The sequence below is a fragment of the Tachyglossus aculeatus genome, chromosome 1, assembly GCF_015852505.1.
Source record: "Tachyglossus aculeatus isolate mTacAcu1 chromosome 1, mTacAcu1.pri, whole genome shotgun sequence".
Lineage (NCBI taxonomy): Eukaryota > Metazoa > Chordata > Mammalia > Monotremata > Tachyglossidae > Tachyglossus > Tachyglossus aculeatus.
This window is the reverse complement of record NC_052066.1, coordinates 140,550,688-140,564,743: the sequence shown is the minus strand read 5'-3', so window position 1 is coordinate 140,564,743 and position 14,056 is coordinate 140,550,688. Positions and strand designations below refer to the sequence as shown.

Below are 14,056 nucleotides of genomic sequence, written 5' to 3'. Positions count from 1 at the left end.
CCGGGCAGCAGCATAAAGTATGGATTGAAGTGGAGAGAGACACGAGGATGGGAGATCAGAGAGAAGACTGGTGCAGTAGTCCAGACGGGATAGGATGAGAGCTTGAATGAGCAGGGTAACGGTTGGGATGGAGAGGAAAGGGCGGATCTTGGCAATGTTGCGGAGCTGAGACCGGCAGGTTTTGGTGACGGCTTGGATGTGAGGGGTGAACGAGAGAGCGGAGTCGAGGATGACACCAAGGTTGCGGGCTTGTGAGACGGGAAGGATGGTAGTGCCGTCAACAGAGACCTCTAGACCGTAATCTCTTTGTGGGCAGGAAGTGTGTCTGGTTAATATCATAGTGTAGTCTCCCAAGCGCTCAGTACAGTGCTCTGCCCACAGTAAGTGCTCAGTAAATATTACTCTATTTTACTTGTACATATTTACTATTCTATTTATTTCATTTTGTTAATATGTTTTGTTTTGTTCCCTGTCTCCCCCTTCTAGACTGTGAGCCCACTGTTGGGTAGGGACCGTCTCTAGATGTTGCCAACTTGTCCTTCCCAAGCGCTTAGTACAGTGCTCTGCACACAGTAAGCGCTTAATAAATACAATTGAATGAATGAATGAATACTGAAATTGGGAAACCGAAAGCAAGGAGGGCAGGGAGAAAGGTTTAAGGGACCCAGTAAAAGAAAGCCAGCGCTTAGAACAGTGCTCAGCGCTTAGAACGGTGCTTCACACATAGCGCTTAACAAAACCATCATCATGATTATTATTATTAAAGCCTCCAACAGTGTCAGCCTGTTAATTGTACCAGTTGGTCGTATTTATTGAACACATACTGTGGGCAGAGCACTGTACTAAGAGCTGGAGAGAGTACAGTATAACCATAAACAGGCACATTCCCTGCCCACGACAAGCTGACAGTCTAGAGGGGGAGACCGACGTTAATAAACTCAATATTTTTTTATGGTATTTGTTGAGCGCTTCCTATGTGCTAGGCACTGAACTAGGCATTGGGGTAGAGAGAAGCAGATAATAATCATAATAATAATGGCATTTATTAAGCACTTACTATGTGCAGAGCACTGTTCTAAGTGCTGGGGAGGTTACAAGGTGATCAGGTTGTCCCACAGGGGGCTCACAGTCTTTATCCCCATTTTACAGATGAAGAAACTGAGGCACAGAGAAGTTATGTGACTTGTCCAAGGTCATGCAGCAGACAGGTGGCGGAGCTGGGATTATTCATTCATTCAAGACCAAGGAAATCTCCCCCTTCTAGACTGTGAGCCCACTGTTGGGTAGGGACCGTCTCTATATGTTGCCAACTTGTACTTCCCAAGCGCTTAGTCCAGTGCTCTGCACACAGTAAGCGCTCAATAAATACGATTGAATGAATGAATGAATTCGAATTGGATCAAATTGGACCTAGTCCATATCCCACATGGAACTCACAATCTTCACCCCCACTTTACAGATAAAGTAACTGAGGCACAGAGATGTTGAAGCGGCTTACCCAAGGTCACACAGCTGACAAGGGGCAGCGCTGGGATAATAATAATGATAATAATGATAATAATAATAATAATGAAGGCATTTGTTAAGCGCTTACTATGTGCAAAGCACTGTTCTAAGCGCTGGGGGGGGATACAATGTGATCAAGTTGTCCCACGTGGGGCTCACAGTCTTAATCCCCATTTTTACAGATGAGGTAACTGAGGCTCAGAGAAGTTAAGTGACTTGCCCAAGGTCACACAGCAGACTTGTGGTGGAGTGGGGATTCGAACGCATGACCTCTGACTCCAAAGCCCGGGCTCTTTCCACTGAGCCACGCTGCTTCTCTAATAATAATAATAATGATGGCATTTGTTAAGCGCTTACTATGTGCAGAGCACTGTTCTAAGCGCTGGATCAGAACCCAAGTCCTCCTAACTCCCAGGCGTGTGCTCTATCCACTAGGCCACCCTGCTTTCTCTTCAGCTGCTGCTGAGCCAGGGTGGCTCACTGCAGTCAGGAAAGGAGAGATTCTCTTGGAACAGGGGCTTCGTGAGGATCGTAAAACAATCAATCAATCAATCAATCGTATTTATTGAGCGCTTGCTGTGTGCAGAGCACTGTACTAAGCGCTTGGGAAGTACAAATTGGCAACATATAGAGACAGTCCCTACCCAACAGTGGGCTCACAGTCTAAAACAAGCAGGGAGAAGCAAGAACAGCACGTCTTGCAACAAGTAGAAAAACACAGGGATTCGGTCCTATTTATCGAGGGATTACTGTGTGCAAAGCAGTGTACTAAGTGCTTGGGAGAATATGATATAACAATGGTCGACCCTTTGTGTTTGCACAGTGCCACCCGGGACTGTGGGTCTTTTTAGACAGCGCACACAAACACACACACTCCGGGACTGTGGGTCTTTTTAGACAGCGCACAAAAACACACACACACCCCGTCATGGGTGACTCCTCATCAATGGTGTCGTCTTCTAGTACAAAGAACAACGAATCCGTAGTGATTCAGCCCTCTTGTTTGGAAATGGGATTTGTCCACCCGCATTGATTTATCGAGTGCTTAGTAGGTGCGGGTGCGGTGCCTTATAAGCTCTAGGGTTTATAAATTTAGGGTATATATGAGGGAAGCAGCGTGGCTCAGTGGGAAAGAGCCCGGGCTTTGGAGTCAGAGGTCACGGGTTTGAATCCCGGCTCCGCCACTTGTCAGCTATGTGACTTTGGGCAAGTCACTTCACTTCTCTGGGCCTCAGTTCCCTCATCTGTAAAATGGGGATGAAGACTGTGAGCCCCACGTGGGACAACCTCATCACCTTGTATCCCCCCAGTGCTTAGAACAGTGCTCATAGTAAGTGCTTAATAAATGCCATCATTATTATTATACGCAAGAAGTAGGTCATACGAAGGACCAGTCCCACACACAGCGTAGTCCAGTGCTCTACACACAGTAAGCGCTCAGTAAATATGATTGAATGAATGAACCTGAAAGGGAGGGAAAGATTTCATCTTCTTCCCATTTCACAGAAGGGGAAACTGAGAGCCAGTCAGGTTGTGATGGGACCAAGGCCGCACAGCAGGCTAGTGGCTGAGCTGGGATCAGCCCCCGGGTCCCCTGATTGTAATAATGATGGTATTTGTTAAGCGCTTACTCTGTGCCAAGCACCGTTCTAAGGTTGTGAGCCTGTTAGGGGCTGGGAAAGCATCTGCCGCACGCAGATCAATCAGTCAGTCAATCAATCAATTGTATTTATTGAGCGCTTACTGTGTGCAGAGCACTGTACTAAGCGCTTGGGAAGTACAAGTGGGCAACATATAGAGACGGTCGCAGATGCAGTGTGGCTTAGTGGATAGAGCTTGGAATTGAAAGTCAGAAGGACCATGCCTGCTCTGTGACCTTGGGCAAGCCACTTGACATCTCTGGGCCTCCTTTGCCTCATCTGGAAAATGGGGATTATTAATAATAATTCTGGCATTCGTTAAGTGCTTACTACGTGCAGGGCACTGTACTTAACGCCGGGGTGGATACGAGAAGGTTGGGTTGGATACAGTCCCTGTGCCACGTGGGGCTCACAGTCCCAATCCCATTTTCCGGATGAGGGGACTGAGGCCCAGAGAAGCGACCTTCCTTATAGTGCCCCCCAACCCCCTTCCCGGTCCTGTCCTGACTGACTCCCCCACCCCCCACCCCGGGAAGAAGGCCCTTGTTATCACCAAGTTACATTAACGACAACCTCATTCGCACCTACTCAGCCTTCCTGTCCCGCCATCGACCCCCGGCCCACGTCCTCCCCCGGGCCTGGAATGCCCTCCTTCTGCCCAGCCGCCAAGCTAGCTCTCTTCCTCCCTTCAAGGCCCTACTGAGAGCTCATCTCCTCCAGGAGGCCTTCCCAGACTGAGCCACTTCCTTCCTCACCCCCTTGTCCCCCTCTCCATCCCCCGCATCTTACCTCCTTCTCTTCCCCACAGCACCTGTATATATGTATATATGTTTGTACATATTTATTACTCTATTTATTTATTTTACTTGTACCTATCTATTCTATTTATTTTATTTTGTTAGTATGTTTGGTTTTGTTCTCTGTCTCCCCCTTCTAGACTGTGAACCCACTGTTGGGTAAGGACTGTCTCTATATGTTGCCAGCTTGTACGTCCCAAGCGCTTAGTACAGTGCTCTGCACACAGTAAGCGCTCAATAAATACGATTGATTGATTGATTGAGTGATTGAAGTGACTTGCCCACCGTCACACAGCAGACAAGTGTGGGATTAGAACCCGTGACCTTCTGATTCCCAGACACATGCTCTGTCCACTCCACCATGCTGCTTCTCATACTATTAATACTGGGAGGCCCTTGTGGGACAGGGACTATCATCATCAATCGTATTTATTGAGCGCTTACTGTTTGCAGAGCACTGTACTAAGCGCTTGGCAAGTACAAGTTGGCAACATATAGAGACAGTCCCTACCCAGCAGTGGGCTCACAGTCTGTCCTAATTACCTTCCATCTACCCTGGCACCTAAAACAGTGCTTGGCCCAGATTGCTTAAAAAGTGCCGTAATTATTGTCATACTGTTGTACTGTACTCTCCCAAGCGCTTAGTACAGTGCTCTGCACACAGTAAGCGCTCAATAAATACGATTGATTGATTGATTGCACACAGTGAGTGATCAATAAATGCAGTTGATTTACTGCCTGACTTCCAGTCCCATAGTATTTCTGCTGGGCCAGTTCAATCAGTCAATCGGTCAGTCATATTTATTGAGAATTTACTATGTTCAGAGCGCTGTACCAAGCACTGGGGAGAGAACGACAGAGTTAGGCACATTCCCTGCCCACAAGAAGCTTACAGTCTAGATTACCCTGCCGCCTGCGAGCTGTGCACAACAATGAACTGTTTGTAGTATTTTTCCAAGAGCGGTTCGTTCCATCCGTATTTAACTGAAAAAAATCCCATTTCCGGATTGTCAGCATCGTTCATTCATTTATTCAATTGTACTTATTGAGCGCTTACTGTGTGCAGAGCACTATACTAAGCACTTGGGAAGAACAAGTTGGCAACATATAGAGTCGGTCCCTACCCAACAACGGGCTCACAGTCTAGAAGGAGGAGACAGACAACAAAACAAAACATGTGGACAGGTGTCAAATCGTCAGAATAATCATCATAGTTAATCTCAGTTCCGCTAATGTAAGCATAGACAGGATGGTAATTGGATTTAAAAATTGAGTTTTAATCTGTACCTTTTGGAGAAAGAGCACATGCGTTAAAGAAGTGGCAAGATGTTAGTATTGATATTTTTCAGTCAAGTAATTGCGAACACCATCACATTCCAGGTTTGAAAAAGTAACACATTCCACTGTAACAGTTCCACCTAGTCTCGAGTGAGTCAGTAGATCGGATTTTAAAAGGCAAACGAGCAAATTTGGGGTTTAGCCAGGCTGTTCGGTTCCAAACTGTAAATGCCTTTTGCAGTTTCAGCTTTAAAAACGTGTGGAAAAAAGAAATCAAGTGGTAATAAACTGATGGCCGCGTAATCCAACTTTTTTTCCGATTTCTCCTTTATAGGCGCGGAATGTCAACACTGGTGAACTGGCAGCAATTAAAGTCATAAAACTGGAGCCAGGTATGGTCTTCTTCTGTGTCTTACAGTATCATTTTACTAGACACCTCTGGCTTGCCCAGTTTTTCATTGTGTCCCCTTTCTCTTGTCCACCCTAAATCCCCCCCAGCCTCCTCCTCATCTTCCGTCACCTCCCGCGCCGTATATGCGGTTCGGAAAATGGAGCCGGATCATGCTGCTTTCTGGGAAAAGAGCCTCCTCGGTGCTTTCGTTGAAGATTTTTCTCCACGGGAGTCAGGGCATGTGGGTTCTAGTCCCCGCTTGTCAGCTGTGTGACCTTGGCCAAGTCACTGCTCTGGGCCTCAGTTCCCTCATCTGCAAAATGGGGATCCAATCCCTGGTATCTCTTCTCATTAGACTGTGAGCCTCATGTGGGACCTGATTCTCCTGTATCTTACCCCAGCGCTTAGTTATAATAATAATAATACCAATAACACTTGTGGTATTGGTCAAGTGCTTACCGTATGCCAAGCACTGTACTAATTGCTGGGGTGGATACAGTCCCTGTCAATCAATCAATCAATTGTATTTATTGGGCGCTTACTGTGTGCAGAGCACTGTACTAAGCGCTTGGGAAGTTCAAGTTGGCAACATACAGAGACAGTCCCTACCCAACAGTGGGCTCACAGTCTAAAAGTCCCATGTGGGGCTTACAGTCTCAATCCCTGTTTAACAGGTGAGGTAACTGAGGCACAGAGAAGTGAAGTGACTTGCCCAATGTCACACAGCAGACACATAGTAAGCACATCCCAAATAATAATAATAATAATAATAATAATAATAATGATGGCATTTATTGAGCGCTTACTATGTGCAAAGCACTGTTCTAAGCACAGGGGAGGCAACAGGTGATCAGGTTGTCCCTCGGGGGGCTCACAGTCTTCATCCCCATTTTCCAGATGAGGTAACTGAGGCACAGAGAAGTTAAATGATTTGCCCAAAGTCACACAGCTGACAGTTGGCCGAGCTGGGATTTGAACCCATGACCTCTGACTCCAAAGCCCAGGCTCTTAATTATTATTATACTGTTACCTCCTAAATGTAATGTACTTTATTGTCTTTCTCCCTTGCTAGATTGAAAGCTCCTTGGGGACAGTGATCATATCTGATAATTGTATCGTACTCTTCCACGGGTTTATTGCTACAGTGCTTTGGACCCAGTAACCACTCAATGAATACTGTTGGTGGCTTGATTCATTCATTCATTCGTATTTATTGAGCGCTTACTGTGCGCCAAGCACCCATCAATACCATCCTTTCCTTTCCTCAACCTCTTCTTTGCTTATAAAGAAGTATGAGTTGAAGACTACGTCCTGCCTCTCTGTGTAGAGCAGGAATTCCAGAAGGATATGCCTTCCCCCAAGAGCTCTTAGATTGAAAATTATTCTCCTGAATCTCTGTTCGTTCATTTGGGTTTAGGAAGAACGTTGACAAATGCTTGGAAGAGAGCGTGGAAATGCCTTCCCTCTTTCCCACAAGGGTTTAGGTGGTTTACTGTGGGGAAAAATAATTTGAAATGAGACCACAAATCCACGGTGGTGTTCTTAGTAAAGTGCGAGATTAGAATCAGAAAGAGAAACCAGTCATTGGAAATAATATTAATAATAATAATGGCATTTATTAAGCGCTTACTATGTGCAAAGCACCATTCTAAGCGCTGGGGAGGTTACAAGGTGATCAGGTTGTCCCATGTGGGGCTCACAGTCTTAATCCCCATTTTCCAGATGAGGTAACTGAGGCCCAGAGAAGTGAAGTGACTTGCCCAAAGTCACACAGCTGACAAGTGGCGGAGCCGGGACTTGAACCCATGACCTCTGACTCCAAAGCCTGTGCTCTTTTCCACTGAGCCACACTGCTTCTCTGGAACGCAACCAGAATCGACTGCACTTTAAGCATTAAAATGGGGGGGGAAGGAGGATTAAAATTTGAATGTTTTCTCTCCCTGATTAATTAGGCTGTGCTGTATCTCTAGTGTATTCAGAAGAAGGACTTGAGATACCAAGTACTTCAGCTAACAAATTTAGCCTTTTTCATTCATTCATTCAATAATAATAATAATAATAATGGCATTTGTTAAGCGCTTACTATGTGTAAAGCACTGTTCTAAGCGCTGGGGAGGATACAAGGTGATCAGGTTGTCCCACGGGGGACTTCACAGTCTTAAATCCCCATTTTACAGATGAGGGAACTGAGGCACAGAGAAGTGAAGTGACTTGCCCGAAGTCACACAGCAGACAAGCGGCGGAGCCAGGATTTGAACCCATGACCTCTGACTCCCAAGCCCGGGGTTTTTCCACTGAGCCATGCTGAAGTCAGTCAGTCATTTAGTCATATTTATTGAGAGCTTACTGGGTGCAGAGCACTGTACTAAGTGCTTAGGAAAGTACAATACAGCAATAGAGACGATCCCTGCCCACGGTGAGCTAACAGTCTTGGTGGGGGCGGAGGGAGAGACAGAAATAAAATGGCAGAGATATGCGTAAGTACTGTGGGATGGGGAGAGAGGGGAAGAGCAAAGGGAGCAAGTCAGGGCAACGCGGAAGCGAGTGGGAGTTGAGGAAAAGTGGGGCTTAGTCTGGGAAGGCCTCCTGGAGGTGGTGAGCTCTCAGTAGGGCTTTGAAGGGAGGAAGAGAGCGAGCTTGGCGGATGGGCAGAGGGAGGGCGTTCCGGGCCAGGGGGAGGACGTGGGTCGGGGGTCGACGGCGGGACGGGCGAGAACGAGGCACGGTGAGGAGATTAGCGGTGGCAGAGGAGCGGAGGGTGCGGGCTGGGCTGGAGAAGGACAGAAGGGAGGTGAGGTAGGAGGGGGCGAGGGGATGGACAGCTTTAAAGCCAGTGGGTAGGGAACATGTGTTAATTGTATGGAAAAAGAACAGATCTGAGAGTCAACTTGGGTTCTCATCACTGATCCCTGTATGTATGTATATATGTTTGTACATATTTATTACTCTATTTATTTTACTTGTACATATCTATTCTATTTATTTTATTTTGTGAATATGTTTGGTTTTGTTCTCTGTCTCCCCCTTCTAGACTGTGAGCCCACTGTTGGGTAGGGACCGTCTCTATATGTTGCCAACTTGTACTTCCCAGGCGCTTAGTACAGTGCTCTGCACACAGTAAGCGCTCAATAAATACGATTGATGATGATGATGATGTCTCCCCCTTCTAGACTGTAAGCCCACTGTTGGGTAGGGACTGTCTCTATGTGTTGCCAACTTGTACTTCCCAAGCGCTTAGTACAGTGCTCTGCACACAGTAAGTGCTCAATAAATACGATTGATTGATTGATCCACCTGCTGTGTGACCTTGGGGACATCACTTAACATCTTACTAACATGTCTACCAACTCTGTTGCATTGTACTCTCCCAGCGCACAGTAAACTGCAGCATGGCATAGTAGAAAGAGCTCTACCCCCTCCCAGTTGTGTGACCTTGAGCAAGTCACTTCACTTCTCTGTGCCCCAGTTTCATCAGCACAAAATGGGAATTCATTCATTCATTCAGTCAGTCGTATTTACCGAGCGCTTACTGTGTGCAGAGCACTGTACTGATTCAAGCCCTTTCCTCCCTCCTGCTTACTGTGGGGCTCCATGTGGGACCCAGTTCTCCTGTCCGAACCCCAGCGCTTAGTACAGGGCATGACACAGAGCAGGTGTTTAACAAAAACCGCGGGTATTAATAAATACCTCCGGTTGGGACCTGCAGCAGAATCGAGTGAGCGCAAAACTCAAGTAGAGCTCTGGTCCCTTCTGGACTGTGAGCCCGCTGTTGGGTAGGGACCATCTCTATATTTTGCCAACTTGTACTTCCCAAGCGCTTAGTCCAGTGCTCTGCACACAGTAAGTGCTCAATAAATGCGATTGAATGAAATGAATGAATGAACAGGACCAGGACTGTGGATAAAAGAGCACAGTCTTGGGAGTCAGAAGGTCAAGGGTTCTAATCCCGGCTCCGTCACTTGTCTGCCTTGTGACCTGGGGCGAGGCACTTCACTTCTCTGGGTCTTAGTTTCCTCATCTGAAAAATGGGGATGGAAACTGTGAGCCCCACATGGGGCAGGGACTGTGTCCAACCCCATTGGCTTGTATCCACCCCGGCGCTTAGTACAGTGCCTGGCACATAGTAAACGCTTAACAGATACCATGTTGATTATTATTAACTCAGGGGAAGTTCAGGTCTTTAGCCTCACATTGCTTCCCACCAAAATCACGTTGAAGGGCAGCTTAGCATACTTCCTTAATAGATTACTCCTTTTACTTTAAGGGATCCAATAATCAGCCAAAGCCAACAGGTTAGCAGATTGCCCCCAACTTTCCTTAGTAAAACAAACACCATAGTTGGTTTACTTAAGTAATAATAATAATAATAATGATGATAGCATTTATTAAGCGCTTACTATGTGCAAAGCACTGTTCTAAGCGCTGGGAGATTATAAGGTGATCACGTTGTCCCACTGGGGGCTCACAGTCTTCATCCCCATTTTACAGATGAGGGAACTGAGGCTCAGAGAAGTGAAGTGACTTGCCCAAAGTCACACAGCTGACAATTGGCGGAGCCGGGATTTGAACCCATGACCTCTGACTCCAAAGCCCGGGCTCTTTTCCAGTGAGCCACGCCGCTTCTGTACTTTACCAGCTTGTACTTCCCACCAACTTGTACTTCCCAAGCGCTGAGTACAGTGCTCTGCACACAGTAAGCGCTTAATAAATACGATTGAATGAATGAATGGACTGGAGAACCATCTAGCTGTACTCTGAAGAATCACTTGTGTTATTCGTACGAAAAGTCAGCCCTCAGCGACTTGAATGACTGGTTTTGATTAAATACGCCTTTCCTTACCACAGTTCTTCCTGACAAAAATATATTCTTTTATTAAACAGAAAATTGAATCCTTTGTATTCTTGCTCAGAGAAGAGCAATTCAATTTTGAAAACTAACACATTCTGTGGAAAGCAAATAAAAAGCAATTGCTGCTTGAACCCGTTACCGATCAGTTTATGGGTAACTTTGGTAGTGGAGATTTAAAGATCATCATCATCATCAATCGTATTTATTGAGCGCTTACTGTGTGCGGAGCACTGTACTAAGCGCTTGGGAAGTACAAGTTGGCTACATATGGAGACAGTCCCTACCCAACAGTGGGCTCACAGTCTAGTTTATGGACAAGAAGTGATCACTGAAGCTGAACGGCGGATGGCTCCTGAAGCACCGCTCAGTCGACATCACTCCTCTCCTCCAGACCCTTCCCTGGCTTCCCGCGTCTGTCTGCATCAGACTTTTGACAGTCAGCCGTAGGATTTCCTCCCAATTCACCCCACCTTATTTCCCAGTTCTCTTCACCGGCTATTCCCCAGCTCACTGTCTCCTTTCCTCCCAAGCCACCCTCCAAGCGGTTCCTTGCTTGTCTCTCCCTCCATTCCCTCACTCAGGCTGTTCTTCCAGCTCGGAACTCCGTCCGTCCCCAAATCTGACAGACCGCAGCTTCCCCCACATCCAGAGCCCTCCTGAAATTCCTCCTGCTTCCATGGGCCTTGGGAAGCAGTCCGATCTCGTGGAAAAAGCACGGATCGGAGACAGCCTCTACGCGGCTCTCCATCCAACCCATGGCTTGTGAGATGGCGACGAGTCCCTCGTCTGTTTAGCTTTCTTAGCAGTTGCGTTCCATTTTATTGTAAGCAGTATCATTTCAGCCCGTCCGGGGCCCGAGGATGGCCTGCTTTGAATCTCCTGGATTGGGGCAGACCCCGACGAGCCCTCTACTTAATTCATCAAGCATCACCTTATGTTCTGGGATGGCAGGCAGTGATATCAACTACACTTCGCCCCAGTTTTTGGATTCAGATCCATTTTCTTTCGAGTACAACAGCCTGAAATGAAGCCAGTGTTTTCTTTGTAATCGGGAGGAAAGCCTATTTCCTCTCCTGTGTTTATTTCCAGTATGTTACATCGTTTATTTTCATGTTTGAACAATTGTTTATTTTTATATAGGAACAATGTGTGATTCCATTCGGACTACCACCCACCCACACAACATAACGTAGAAATGGGAAGACCTTTGTCCTCAGAAAGCATTGCGTTCTAAGTCCGGCAGATAGGAAATGACAGGTTGACATCATGTTATTGGAACAAATGCTTGTTCAGATTTAATAATACTAATAATAATGATGGCATTTATTAAGTGTTTACTATGTGCATTTATTACGTGTTTACTATGTGCAAAGCACTGTTCTAAGCAATGGGGGGGGGGTTACAAGGTGATAAGGCTGTCCCACGGGGGGCTCACGGTCTTAATCCCCATTTTACAGATGAGGGAACTGAGGCACAGAGAAGTTGTGACTTGCCCAAAGTCACACAGCTGACAGTTGGTGGAGCTGGGATTTGAACCCATGACCACTGACTCCAAAGCCCTTGCTCTTTCCACTGAGCCAAGCTGCTTCTCCTTTAGCAAGACAATGTCATTTAGCGTCTCTTATTTTTAGTAGTATGGTAAAAATAATAATAATAATGATGGCATTTGTTAAGCGCTTACTATGTGTGAAGCAGCCCGTTGTTGGGTAGGGACCGTTTCTATATGTTGCTGACTTGTACTTCCCAAGCGCTTAGTACTGTGCTCTGCACCCAGTAAGCGCTCAATAAATACAATTGAATGAATGAATGAATGAATACAAGGTGATCAGGTTGTCCCACGTGGGGCTCACAGTCTTAATCTCCATTTTACAGATGAGGTAACTGAGGCTCAGAAAAGTTAAGTGACTTGCTCAGGGTCACATAGCAGACGTGGCAGAGCCGGGATTAGAACCCATGACCTCTGATTCCCAAGCCTGTGCTCGTTCCACTGAGCCACGCTACTATATCTTGTTCTGCACCTTCTTTAATGAAGTATGTTAAACGCTTAGAACAGTGCTTGGCTCATGGCGCTCAATAAATGCCATTATGATTATTAAGCAACGTGGCTTAGTGGTAAGAGCACGGACTTGAGAGTCAGATATCATAGGTTCGAATCGTGGTTCCGCCACTTGTCAGTGGTGCGCCTTTGGACAAGTCACTTCTCAGTGCCTCAATTACCTCATCTGTAAAATGGGGATTAAGACTCTGAGCCCCACATGACACAACCTGATCACCTTGTATCTACCCCAGCGCTTAGAACAGTGCTTGGCACATAGTGAGCGCTTAACAAACAAATGCCATCATTGTTGTTCTCAAAGGGAATTTTTTGATTATATCCCAGACTGTTGCCCGCTGTAGAGTTGTTGATTTGAAGATGGAGTTTTGGGGTTTTTTTTCATGGCATTTGTGAAACACTTCAGCGCTTAGAACAGTGCTTAGCGCTTACAGTAGTTCTTGGCACATAGTAAGCGCTTAAATACTGCAATTATTATTATTATATGCCAGTCACTGTTCTAAGCGCTGGGGCAGATACAAGGTTGGACACAGTCCGTGTCCCACGTGGGGCTCATAGTCTTAATCCCTATTTTTAAGTTGAGGTAACAGGCACAGGGAAGTTGAGTGGCATCCCCAAAGTCACACAGCAGAAGAGCGGCCGAGCAGGGATTAGCACCCAGGTCCTCTTACTCCCAGGCTCAGGCTGTTTCCACACTGCCAATGGTGAGATGGAATCCGGGAAAGCAAGTGGCACATGGAAGCCATAATAATAATAATAATAATTATAATAATAATTATAATAATAGCATTTATTAAGTGCTTACTATGTGGAAAGCACTGTTCTAAGCGCTGGGGAGGTTACAAGGTGATCAGGTTGTCCCACAAGGGACTCACACTCATAATCCCCGTTTTACAAATGGGGTAACTGAGGCCCAGAGAAGTGAAGTGACTTGCCCAAAGTCACCCAGCTGACAGTTGGCGGAGCCGGGATTTGAACCCCTGACCTCTGACTCCAAAGCCCGGGCTCTTTCCACTGAGCCACACTGCTTCCCCTTGCACCCTTGCCCACTGTATCCGTAGAGTCACGGCAGGGTGGTCCCTCGCTCTTTGGGGTGGACAGTACTCAAACATCAGTAGTTAAGGGGGGAATGGTGCGTCTCCCCACTCTGGCAGGACCTGCCCTCGAGTTGTTTTTGCAGTAGTAATGATGATTCGCACCGAGCCATTTCCCCCTTTTAGACTGTGAGCCCACTGTTGGGTAGGGACTGTCTCTATATGTTGCCAACTTGTACTTCCCAAGCGCTTAGGACAGTGCTCTGCACACAGTAAGCGCTCAATAAATACAATTGATTGACTGATTGACATTTTCTGGCTCGCTCCCTCGGTTCCCACGGCACACCTTGCACAAACAGCCGGTAGAAGCAGTGCCCACTTTTTATGGTCACAGAACAGATTCATTCATTCAGTCGTATTTATTGAGCACCTGCTGTGTGCAGAGCACTGGACTAAGCGCTTGGGAATCAATCAATCAATCAATCGTATTTATTGAGCGCTTACTGTG

The 14,056-nt window shown here is 46.5% G+C and overlaps 1 protein-coding gene across 2 annotated transcripts in view; it reads left to right on the top strand.

The window, feature by feature from the left end:
* Positions 1 to 14,056, top strand: part of MAP4K3 (mitogen-activated protein kinase kinase kinase kinase 3) — a 251,546-nt gene that overhangs the window by 80,411 nt on the left and 157,079 nt on the right. For both annotated transcript variants that reach the window (XM_038761656.1, XM_038761585.1), the window contains exon 2: positions 5,556 to 5,613. In XM_038761656.1, the coding sequence (XP_038617584.1) occupies positions 5,556 to 5,613 (58 nt within the window). The remainder of the gene's footprint in view (positions 1 to 5,555; positions 5,614 to 14,056) is intronic.